Here is an 11,215-nt window from a genome sequence, read left to right on the forward strand (position 1 = left end):
TCTACCAATGAAAACAACAAGTTGATTTAGTGCTGTTATTTGGACAATACCTCTATGTTTTAACATAAAATATTAACAAAGCTGTCTGTCAGCATCCTCCCAACATTCTGCAGAAACATGATGTAGAATATATTGATTTACAGTTTTCAAGATAGATAGATAGATAGATAGATAGATAGATAGATAGATAGATAGATAGATAGATAGATAGATAGATAGATAGATAGATAGATAGATAGATAGATAGATAGATAGATAGATAGATAGATAGATAGATAGATAGATAGATTAAATGCATGGATTGATTGACTAAAATTAATCAACCTAGTGACTCACTGTTCGAAAACAGAATAACGAGAGAATCCTAGGAATCCTTACATCACAATTATTGTCTTGTCCACCAGGTGGCGATAATGTACTCCAACGCTAACTGTCAGAGTTTAAATAAACGAAGAAGAAGCTGCTTCATGTAACTTCCAGTGCGACTTTAGTTCTTTTTATGTTGTGTATTTTTTTACAGGCTGAAGGATGAACAAGTTGAATAAATCCGAGGAATATGACTCATATGAAATTGACGAACCGAGCGACGAGGAGCGAGCTGAGAGCAGGTAAGATACCGATTAGCTTTAAAGCTAGCTCAAAGCTAGCTGGATGCTAACAGGTAAACAAGGTTTCCACATTGGGTTTCTGGCCAAAGCCTGGTTATGTCAGTGTTTAGTTCTGCCTGATAAAACAATAAACGATTAATTTCTACATGTTCTGCCTTGTAATGGAATTGATAATTAATAAAAGTCCTATAGGTTTACTGATGTTTGAGCCTGAGAAAAAGCAGTTATACAATTATTTAATTCCCCTTATAAAGCTGCATTCTAGAACACGTTTTGTTTGTGGGATTTTGATCGAATGAAGAAAAAAGTATTCCTCCAGACTGTCATGGGTTTTTTTTTGTTTTTGTTTTTTATACTTTTTGATTGTTTCCTTATTTGGCAATACATCAAAAGTATATCAGGAAATTTAAAGTGTGAGAGCTCTTGTAGAAATACAATTTTTGCAGATATTCCAATCACATTTGGGTCAAATAGTTCAAGAGCTATTAAAGTTTGAATTTGGAGATGCATTTTTAGGCATTTTCAGCTGGGAACTTTAAGAGATTACGTAAATGAAAAAATAAGTTTTGTAGAAATGTAAATAAGTAGCTGGCATCTTTTTACATCAATATTGAGGGAAGATATTAAAATCAATCTAAGAACAGATAAGGAGCAAAAAAAACAAAAACATCTATGAGTCTTGAAAAGGTTAGATAAGTCATTTTCTATGCATTATGTAAAAGCTGCAACAGTGGAGAACCGACTCGTGTCAGAATAACTTTAAAGGTTATAATCTAACTCTTACCTTTATGACTTAAAAGAAAACAAAGACTCATAACACCGTTACAGTGCATCAAAATATTCAAGATTGTATTTTAAGCGAAGAACATGTGCAAAGGTCAAGATCTGCATGAAGATCAAGGAAAGAAAGAAGTGGCATAAAGCTTCCTATTTCTAAACCTCTGACTTGCTTCCAGCTCAGAGGACGAGCTGGATGTGCTGCTGAACGGGACTGCAGAGCAGAAAAAGAAGCTGATCAGGGAGTATCTGACAGGGGAGAGCGAGTCGTCCAGTGAAGATGAGTTTGAGAAGGAGATGGAGGCAGAACTTAGCTCGACCATCAGGACCATGGAGGGAACCTGGGGACCAGCAGCTGGTAAATCTCACTCTGAACCTGTTTAAAGTCGCTCTGTGACTGGAAATGAACTTCACTAAATGCAGTTTTTATTTAAATGGTTAAATGATGATGGCTCAATAAATGGCAAAACATATGAGTTCATGACTATAGCTAAAGATCAGCACCACAAAAGATTTTCCCTTTGAAATAATTTTATGGTCAAACTCAAATATCATATACAAAAGAAATACAAGACACCAATGTGGGGGGAAAAAACATCCAATTCTCTTAATTCATTGAGCTTTGCCCATTAAAGTGGATACAACCAGCTATTAATGGCAACAAAATTAAATTAATTTGGATGCAGCCAATTTTTTTTGCAGCTCAAAACAATATAAAACAAAACTGCAGGCAAATAATGCAATAAAAAGGAAATAAGTATTATAAAAAAAGTTATAAAAGGACTGTGCAGTTATCTTAAAAAATAAAAATTAAAAAAATGGCCTGTTGTGATTACAGACCTGAATATAAAAACTGGGGGACCAGAAAAAGATTTGGCTGCAGCGCTCATGATGTCCAGACGGCTGCTTCCTCAGTTCTATTCAAATTGAGCTTTTAGAACCAGAGATAACTTTGATTCTGCTGTATGAACCAGAAATAATTTAAACCATAAAAACTTAAGCTGGTGAAGATTCTCAGTCAAGCAGGTCTTAGTCATTCCAAAAAAAGTAAAAAAAAACTTCCAAGATAGGAAATGAAACATCTTAAAACTTGGAAACAGTTCAGTGGATTGTTTTTTAACTTTTTTGGAATCACAAAGACTCAATTTTATTAAGTCGGTAAAGGATCCAAAGTCTTAAATTCTGCATCTATGCCCAGGAAGATATTAAATACCTAAATACCTTTTGCAATATCATAAGGGATGAATGTTTCATTCAGATGAATAATGATGCTTTTCAAGATCGATATCTTTGATAACCTTAGTGTGACGTTACCAAGCTTGATGGAAAGTAGCTTTTAAATGTAGTGTTTTGTTTTGGTCTATAGTCAGTGCTCAACAGCACACCTGGCAGGGCTGATGGAAGCCATTTTGAACATTTTTTTTTTTTTTTTTTTTGGACAAAAGAAAAGACCTACAGTATAAGCCTATTGGCCTATTAAAAAAAAAATAGATTTAGATTCACTACTTTATTGTGATATGCACTTCAGTTCACAAACCCAAGGTCTGTAACACACAGTTATCATTAATCCGTTCTCAGGTGAATAAATGTGCTGTTTTTTAAACTTTACAAAAAAAAGATTTTCAGTAACTTTACGGCAATTTGAAAAGCCGGAATTTTCAAAGGGGTTGTCTTCTTACGTTTTTTTCTTACGGAAGAGGATTAGGGCCAGTGGAAAAAAAAAATTAACTGATTTTTAAATTTTATTTTAGTTTAGTATGGGGAAAAAGTCACCGGCTGGGTTTGCTGGATGGCTGCTTTATGTGGAAGAGACTGATCAGGTTTTGGGTTCTGTTTGTCTTAGTCAGAAAATACGGAAGAGGATTAGGGCCACTGAAAAAAAAAGTTTACTGATTTTAAAATTTTATTTCAATTTAGTATTCTGAGATAAAAGTCAGAATTCTGACTTTTTTCTCAGAATTCTGACATTATTATCAGAATTCTGACTTTTTTCCCAGAATTCTGACTTTTTTCTCAGAATTCTGACTTTTTTCTCAGAATTCTGACTTTTTTCTCAGAATTCTGACTTCTTTCTCAGAATTCTGACATTATTATCAGAATTCTGACTTTTTTCCCAGAATTCTGACTTTTTTCTCAGAATTCTGACATTAATATCAGAATTCTGACTTTTTTCTCAGAATTCTGAGATCAAAGTCAGAATTCTGACTTTTTTTCTCAGAATACTAAATTGAAATAAAATTTTAAAATCAGTAAACTTTTTTTTTTTCAGTCGCCCTAATCCTCTTCCGTATTTTCTGACTATAACAAACAGAACCCAAAACCTGATCAGTATCTTCCACATAAAGCAGCCGCTGCCATCCAGCAAACCCAGCCGGTGCCACAGAACGCGAGAACGTTTCGTTACCGCAAAATGTGCAGGAAATTTGAAACTAGATGTTGGCTGGAAGGGCTTGTCTAATCCATTCACGCTAGGTTGGGTTGTTGGTGCTGGGACTGGGTGTGCCATTGCAACTGCCACCAGAGGTGCATGGACAGTCTCCTCACTCCGGCTGCTCTCCGTTGTCGTGGTTGCGGTACTATTGCTCTTCTTCACTGGTGGTGGTTTTCCAAAAACATCAAGCTGTAAAACGAGTTTGTAAAGTAATCATGTTTCCCAGCAAACAATGAAAATGTAACGTGCCAAATGTTTGCAGCTTTGGTATCAAACTTTGACCAAGTGATGAACTGGTATCCCTCTCATCTACGGGAGCCCAAGGAGTGGAACAAAAAAAAACAGATTTTATCTTCATGAGCCAAAAAATTCCAATATTGATAAAACCGATTACTCTCCCTGATTCGTCATCATCCTGGTCATCTGCCAGAGTTGATTATTATTAAAGGGAAAGTTACACACAGGCTTCACTCACAACTGCAAATAAATCCAATATAGTCCAGCTCAGGTCTGCGTTCTTTTGACTTCTAGTTACTAACCCCCAGATTCCACATCCTCCGTCATCGCTTCGCCCCGCTCCGCTCACGTACGTCGTGCAGAGTACTTGTCTGTCATGTAAATCAATGAGAGGTGTTCCACATCCTCCACTTGTCACCGTCCACGTACGTCTTCTCCGTCCTTTATCGTCAAAATACGGAGCAGAGCTACTTTTTGCTCCGGCCAGGTCAAGATCCACTATTGCAATCTCACCAAACAGGAAAAAGAACATTGAGAAGGTCCGGTTTGTTAAATTAAAATATAGTAACAATGGATTGGTAACTACAAATTAGAGCATAATTCTTATATATTCCCTAAAACTAAGACCGTTTATTTAATTGATTGGATGCAAACTATTGGTACTTCAACATACCAGGAAACATATTTCTCATTTCGATCAAAATGTTTTAGGGATGCACGATATAATCGGCCCCCTATCGGTATCGGCCTTAAAACTGAATATCGGACATTGGCCCCCCCACCGATATTTAACCCGATGTTTGATCAGCTTCTGAGTTTCTAAAGTCTAAAAAAAAAAATACTACTTCTTCTTCCTCAAAAACTTCTTTTTTACAGACTTAAAAACTTCTAAAGACGAGGGAAAAAATATTGATCCATTAAAATATCACAATATCTTCATATGCTGATATATTGCCATTTAAAAACACCATATCATTCTCTTTTACTAATGAAATATTGCTATATGTCATCGTTATGCTACGAAATCCCCCGAAAATTCACAGAATTTTGCCATTTTTTTATATGTTGATATATTGACGCGGTATCGATCTATTTTACTAACAAAATCTCACAAGAATTTGCAAAATATCACGAGAGTTTGTAACAGAACGATGAAATTTCACGAGATTTTGAAAGTAAAATAGATCGATACCGCGTTTTTAAAAATCTATTTGATATCAGCATATGAAAATATATTTGAGTATATTATTTTTCAAAGTGTCAGAAATGGATAATAAAACTGCTATTTTCAATGACTGCTTATTTTTGTCCAGCTTTAACATCGGTATCGATATCGGTTATCGGCTACATGAGTTTTAAAATATCGGCATATCGGATATCGGCCAAAATCCCAATATCGTGCATCCCTAAAATGTTTATTTAGGCTTAAAATTGTAATCAAATCCAGTCAAAACTTCCAAGAGTGCATCTCACTACCTCAAAAGAAACTTGGATGAAGAGATGCTGCGTTTGGAAGGAGAGAACAAACTTAGTTCATATAAACCAATGTTGAATGATTCTAGTTATCCCTTTTTTTAAAAATCTACAACAAAAAGAAAATATTTGGGCAGAAACTGCACATGTGCTGGATGCTGGTGGGGATTTTTTTTTTATATGTAATTAAATTAAGCATTAATTTCCGCATGCTTTGCTTCTACGCGCTATATAATAATAATATCGCTCATGCTTTCCTCGAGCTCCATGGAAGTCAGAGCGGAGTAAGAGGGGAGGAACAGCGGAGGCTGTAGGCTTTTCTTTGCGCTGGCGGTCTGGAGCGTGGTGGGGTGGATACTAGGGATGGGACGGTTTATGAAAACCGTCCGAACTGTTTGGTTCGACTGTCTCGGTTTGATTCGCGTGTGTTTCGTTCGGTTCGCGCGCTGCTCCTTTTTCTCATAGGCGAAGCGTTTACACTCCAGAGCAGAAGGTGGCGGTACTGCGACCAAAGCCAACCACCAGTAGTAAACAAGAAGAAGAAGAAGCGAAGCAGCGTAGCCGGGTGTAGCAGAAAAAAACCAGTTGTTGTGAAGAATTGTGTGGGTATGGCGAGTGGGAAAGAACAGGAGTTGGGAGACGCGCCAGCAGCACTTTATAGGTCTGCTGTATGGGACCACTTTGCATTTAGAGTGACCTACGATGACGGCGGAAAGAAAGCTGTGGATAAAAGTGCAACAGTGTGCAAGCATTGTGCAACACGTTTTGTTTATGCTAACAGCAACATGACCAACATGTCATGCTAACCCCGAAATCCCACATACTCCGTCAGCGCTGCGCTCCAGACCGCCTGCACAAAGCAAAGCCTACAGCCTCCACTGTGGCTCCCGTCCGCTCCGCTCTGAGTTCCTTGGAGATGGTAGAGAGCATGCGCGAGATGATTAAATTCAAAGCAGCAAAACATGCGGAAATGATCCAGGGTTTCCGCGGATCATTAAAAATAATTTCAATTCATTAATTTTTTATTTTTTTTCATTAATTTCATAAAGTTTTATGGGATTTCGGTGTAACAATAAACGTATACGGAACCGAACCGAAAACCGTGACCACGAAACTGTGAACCGAACCGTGGATTTTGTGAAGCGTTCCACCCCTAGTGGATACGGAGGATGTGGGATTTCGCGGTAACTGTTTGCATTTCCTTAGTCTGACTCTCCTTTCTATTAAACGGATGTTTGTTCTGTTACAGTTCCCACAGGTGGAGGAGGAGCTGCAGGTAACGATGGAGGTTCTGGCAGTTCCAACCCTCAGATGTATGACCAGATTTACTTTGATTCTGACTCAGAGGAGGAGGACAAACCAAGTAAGACGTCCTTCTGAATGATTAATTTGTTTATTCTTACAACATGTTACGACCTTAAACTAGAGATCAGCCCATACCCTGCAGAAACTTTAAATCTAAGTCAATTATTCTTAAATTAGGTGCATTTTTTCTTGAATTGTGGAGGTAAGTAAAAAATAAAATGCCAATGAAATAAAACTATTTACATTTAAAGTACGTTTTCAGTCTCTTATTTCAAGTGCATATTATCTTATCTCATTCTGTTGGCAAATCATCTTATTTACCAGCTGAAATTAAGGATAAATACACTTCATTTAAGAAATATTGACTTATTTCTGGATCGTTTTAGCAGTGTGCAGGCTCTCTCAGGCCTATAATGATTTTTTTTGTCCAACCGACCCCTGATAGTTGCTGCTGAAGTCTCAATTTAAACAAAAAGAAATCTTTATGAATAATCAAACATTAACAATAGATAACAAATGGAGTGAGCTATAGAAATTGTTGAATTGTGTTCAGTGATTATAAACATGTGTCACAGGCAGCTCCACAGACCAGAGGCGCAGGCGGCGGATCATCCCCACTAATGATGAGCTGCTGTACGACCCAGATGCAGATGACAGAGACCAGGCCTGGGTGGATTCCAGGAGGTTAGAAATATTGCCGGTCTTTTTGGATTTAAAGAAAATGTAAAACCGTGGTTTTAAAGTGCAGGGGACCAAAAAAGATGTTTAAAAATGTGCAGGGGACATCTGCTCCCTCCCTCCCTCGTAAAAAATTACGTCAATGGACCCACTTAGAGCAGCAATTATACCAAAACCTCAAAATTTGCATTGAAGATGAAAATATTTTCTTCTTTCATCTGCTCTATCCTACGATGGAGCATTAGGGCCAGGATAGTGATTTTTAATAAATATTTTTTTAAATAAATTTGTAATATTACGAGATTAAAGTCGTGACATTATGAGACTTCAGATGTAATATTAAGAAAATAAAGTCGTGATATTATGAGATGAAGTTGAAAAATAGCGAGAATGAACTCATCATACAACAACACGTTTCAGAAAGAAAACTTGGAGCTCCGCCCATCAGATGACGGCCGACCAGCTCCACCAAGCAACCAGAGTCCACTTTGACGTCCTGCCCAGTTTGATGCTGGAGCTAAAAGATTTCCTTAATTGTCAAACTGATGCCAAAGTATAACTTCACATAACGCTCCATATTCCTCAGTTTAGGGAAGAAAGGGCTTCTAGTAAGAGTTGTTATAAAATACAACTTTATTCTTTTAATATTATGACTTCATTCTCATAATTATATGACTTTATTCTCGATTAATCGAAGATTCGTGGATTAGTTGCAGCCCTATGTTGTATGTTTGTTCCCTTCTCCTTCTGATTCAACCTTTTATCTCCTGTGAAGGTATAAAAGCAGGAAGCAGCAGGACTCTGCATCCCGTTCTCGGCCTCGCCAGTCTAAGCCGTTACCCAGCAGTGATGCTGTGCTCAACTGTCCTGCTTGCATGACAACGCTCTGCCTGGACTGTCAGAGGTGATGAACAGCGGCGTTTTTATTAGTCGTCTGCTCCATCAAAATAGGATTTCCAAAACGAATACATCAAAAAATGATAAACTACAGTCATATGAAAAAGTTCGGGCACCCCTATTTATCTTAATCATTTTTATTTCTAAATATGTTGGTGCTTCAAACAGCTATTTCAGTTTGATATATCTATTAACTGACGGACAATAATATTTGAGTATCAGAAAATGTGCAATATGCGTTAAAACAAAATTTTACAGGTGCAAAAATATGGTCACTTCCTCTAGTCACTTCCTGTAGCTTTTAATCAACAAATCCAATCATCCAGGAACTCATTAAAAGCTACAGGAAGCAACTAAAGGCTGTTGTTTTTGCAAAAGGAGGATCTAGTAAATATTAATGTCTCTTTTTTGCTGAGGTGCCCATATTTTTGCACCTGTAAAATTTTGTTTTAATGCATATTGCACATTTTCTGTTAGTCTAATAAATCTCAATTCATTACTAAGATATTACTGTGTCCATCAGTTATTAGATATATCAAACTGAAATAGCTGTTGCACACACCTAAACATTTAGAAATTAAAATAATTAAGAGTAATTAGGGTCCCCAAACTTTTTCATATGACTGTATCTTTCTTACAATACTGCTAAACATGTGCTACGATTTGTCCATAAGCTCAATATTACGTCATTTAAGCCTTCTGTGTGGGACAGAAGGGTTTAAGCTTCCTAAGATCACTAATGCTTAAACAACTTGTGTCCGTTTAGGCATGAAAAGTACCGCACACAGTACCGAGCCATGTTCGTGATGAACTGCGTCGTGAAGACGGATGAGGTGCTGCGCTACAAAACACAGCAGGACAAAAACTCGAGGAAGAGGAGGAGGGGCCAAAAAGCACTGTTGTCATCAAACAGGGCTACCGGCCCAACGCCAGCCGGGATGGAGCCGGAGGAGATTTATCACCCGGTGAAATGTACCGAGTGTTCGACGGAGGTGGCCGTGTTTGACAAAGACGAGGTGTACCATTTTTTCAACATACTGGCCAGCCACTGCTGAGGTTGACTGAACTCTTCTGTGTTCCTCGTGTGAACCTTAATCTGTTTCACCTGTTTTTTTTATATTTACATAGCTGGTAATAAATCCAGTCTACTGTACTGGCATCATGTGTAAATAAACAATGGTTTTCATAGGGGTTTACTGGATTCTGTTGCACTGCCAAATGTACCACTTTACTGGAACCAAATGATCATATTTTTAATATAATTTTTCTTAAAAAGATAAAATTATAGATTTAAAGAAGCTTCAGGGTTTTTTCTGCATTCTTTAGCACAGCTCAAAATAATCAGGGTTCCCGCGGGTCCTTAAAAAGTCTTAAAAGGCATTGAATTCTACAAAATAAATCTAAGGCCTTAATTGGTATTAAAATGTCTTAAATCAGTCTTTCGTAGGTCTTATTTTTTAAAACATCATAAATAGGATTCTGTTTATTACGATTTATTTTTGTAATCTAAATAAAACATTAAAATTGAAAACATTTTTTTATTATTTATTCGCCATTATTGGTTCCATCCCGATAGCGGAACCAATAAAAGCGTTGTTGCGGCCGGGACATTTGGGAGATGCACCATTAACTTTTTGTCTGGAAAATATGAGCAAGTGTAAATGTAACCAAAACTGTCTATCCAGCCAAGAGTTTTCTCCATGACTAAAACCAGGGAACATACATGAAGCTCAGTGGATTTAGTGCAAGAAGTCATTCAAGCTCAGAACGATGGGAATTAAGGCAGTGGAGTCGCACATGCGAAGCACGAAACACAAAGTGTCAAAATGGATTTACTGAGAAACAGCCGGTATTTCTCAGTTTAGTTCCACCCTTGTCTCTGCAACGCCTCCACTTTTCACCAAATCAAACATACTAAGAAAACGATACAAAGAAAAATAGCTGCAAAAAAGACTTAGTACTGGTTATGTTGGGGCTTTAAAACTGATTTGTTTTGTTCCCTGCTAAAACAAAGTTTGTGAATTCAGTTAAATAATTGTTAAAATATATCTTTCATGTGTTTGTTTTTAGCTTTCTTCCTGTATGGGAAGTTTTTCAAAATTTAAAACATTAGTGCAGTGGTTTATGTTAAAATAAACCTTTGGGTTAAGTTGTCGCAAGCAGGTTTTTCTTGTGTTTCTTGTGAATTTGGTCTTAAATTTTTATTTCAAGTGGCATTAAAAAGTCTTAAAAAGTCTTGAATTTAACTTGCTTTATGCTGTAGGAACCCTGATAATTATCCAGTGGTATTATTGTTCCCACTATTACATTTTTCTTATTTTAACCAACCATCACCTGACACCCGGCCATAAAGTCGTGTTTGTAATGGATTACCTATAAACTGAAATGTTTACCAGACTGAAAGATTCAGGCTGATCGAGTTTGAATATAGTTTATATCGGCTAGCTATCTCAGCAGCTGGCTAAAGTGGTAAGTCACCTGTCCTGCAGACAGGAAGCCTGGGGGGAATGAGCTGCCACTGTGGGTCCTTAGGCAAGACCCTTAGGGAGACCCAGGACACACTGGAGGGACTATATTTCCCAGCTGGCCTGGGAACGCCATGGATTCCCCCGGAGGAGCTGGCCTAAGTGGCCAGGGAGAGGGACTGTTGGGCCCTGCTGAAGCTGCTACCCGCACGGCCTGACCCTGGATCAGTTGGGTACCCAACAACCAATAATTGTACATTTGAACTTTAAATTGATATACAGCTGAAAGAAAAATGTGCAGCTTTATTTTACGTGTGATTCTACTTCCTTTTATCTTATAAATC

General features: G+C 37.5%; 1 protein-coding gene across 3 annotated transcripts; it reads left to right on the top strand.

Annotated features, from left to right (window-relative positions):
* The first annotated feature begins 432 nt into the window (after nucleotides 1-432).
* LOC119797790 (e2f-associated phosphoprotein) lies at nucleotides 433-9,594 on the top strand. 3 transcript variants are annotated; one of them, XM_038306997.1, is made up of 6 exons: nucleotides 433-608; nucleotides 1,565-1,743; nucleotides 6,776-6,889; nucleotides 7,407-7,515; nucleotides 8,285-8,413; nucleotides 9,173-9,594. In XM_038306997.1, the coding sequence occupies exons 1-6, from the start codon at nucleotides 529-531 to the stop codon at nucleotides 9,459-9,461; spliced, it is 900 nt and encodes a 299-aa protein (XP_038162925.1). In that variant the 5' UTR covers nucleotides 433-528; the 3' UTR covers nucleotides 9,462-9,594. The 3 variants fall into 3 exon arrangements, with proteins under 3 accessions (XP_038162925.1, XP_038162926.1, XP_038162927.1); XM_038306998.1 differs by having other exon boundaries at nucleotides 6,785-6,889; XM_038306999.1 differs by lacking the exon at nucleotides 8,285-8,413.
* The last annotated feature ends 1,621 nt before the right edge of the window (nucleotides 9,595-11,215 follow it).

The sequence above is a fragment of the Cyprinodon tularosa genome, unplaced genomic scaffold, assembly GCF_016077235.1.
Source record: "Cyprinodon tularosa strain WSP-4 unplaced genomic scaffold, ASM1607723v1 ctg6, whole genome shotgun sequence".
Taxonomy (NCBI): Eukaryota; Metazoa; Chordata; class Actinopteri; order Cyprinodontiformes; family Cyprinodontidae; genus Cyprinodon; species Cyprinodon tularosa.

Coding starts and splice junctions, on each gene's coding strand:
- LOC119797790 (XM_038306997.1), top strand. CDS start 529: ATGAACAAGTTGAATAAATCCGAGGAATATGACTCATATGAAATTGAC. Junction 1,744..6,775: donor AACCTGGGGACCAGCAGCTG/GTAAATCTCACT, acceptor GTTCTGTTACAG/TTCCCACAGGTGGAGGAGGA. Junction 7,516..8,284: donor GCCTGGGTGGATTCCAGGAG/GTTAGAAATATT, acceptor TCTCCTGTGAAG/GTATAAAAGCAGGAAGCAGC.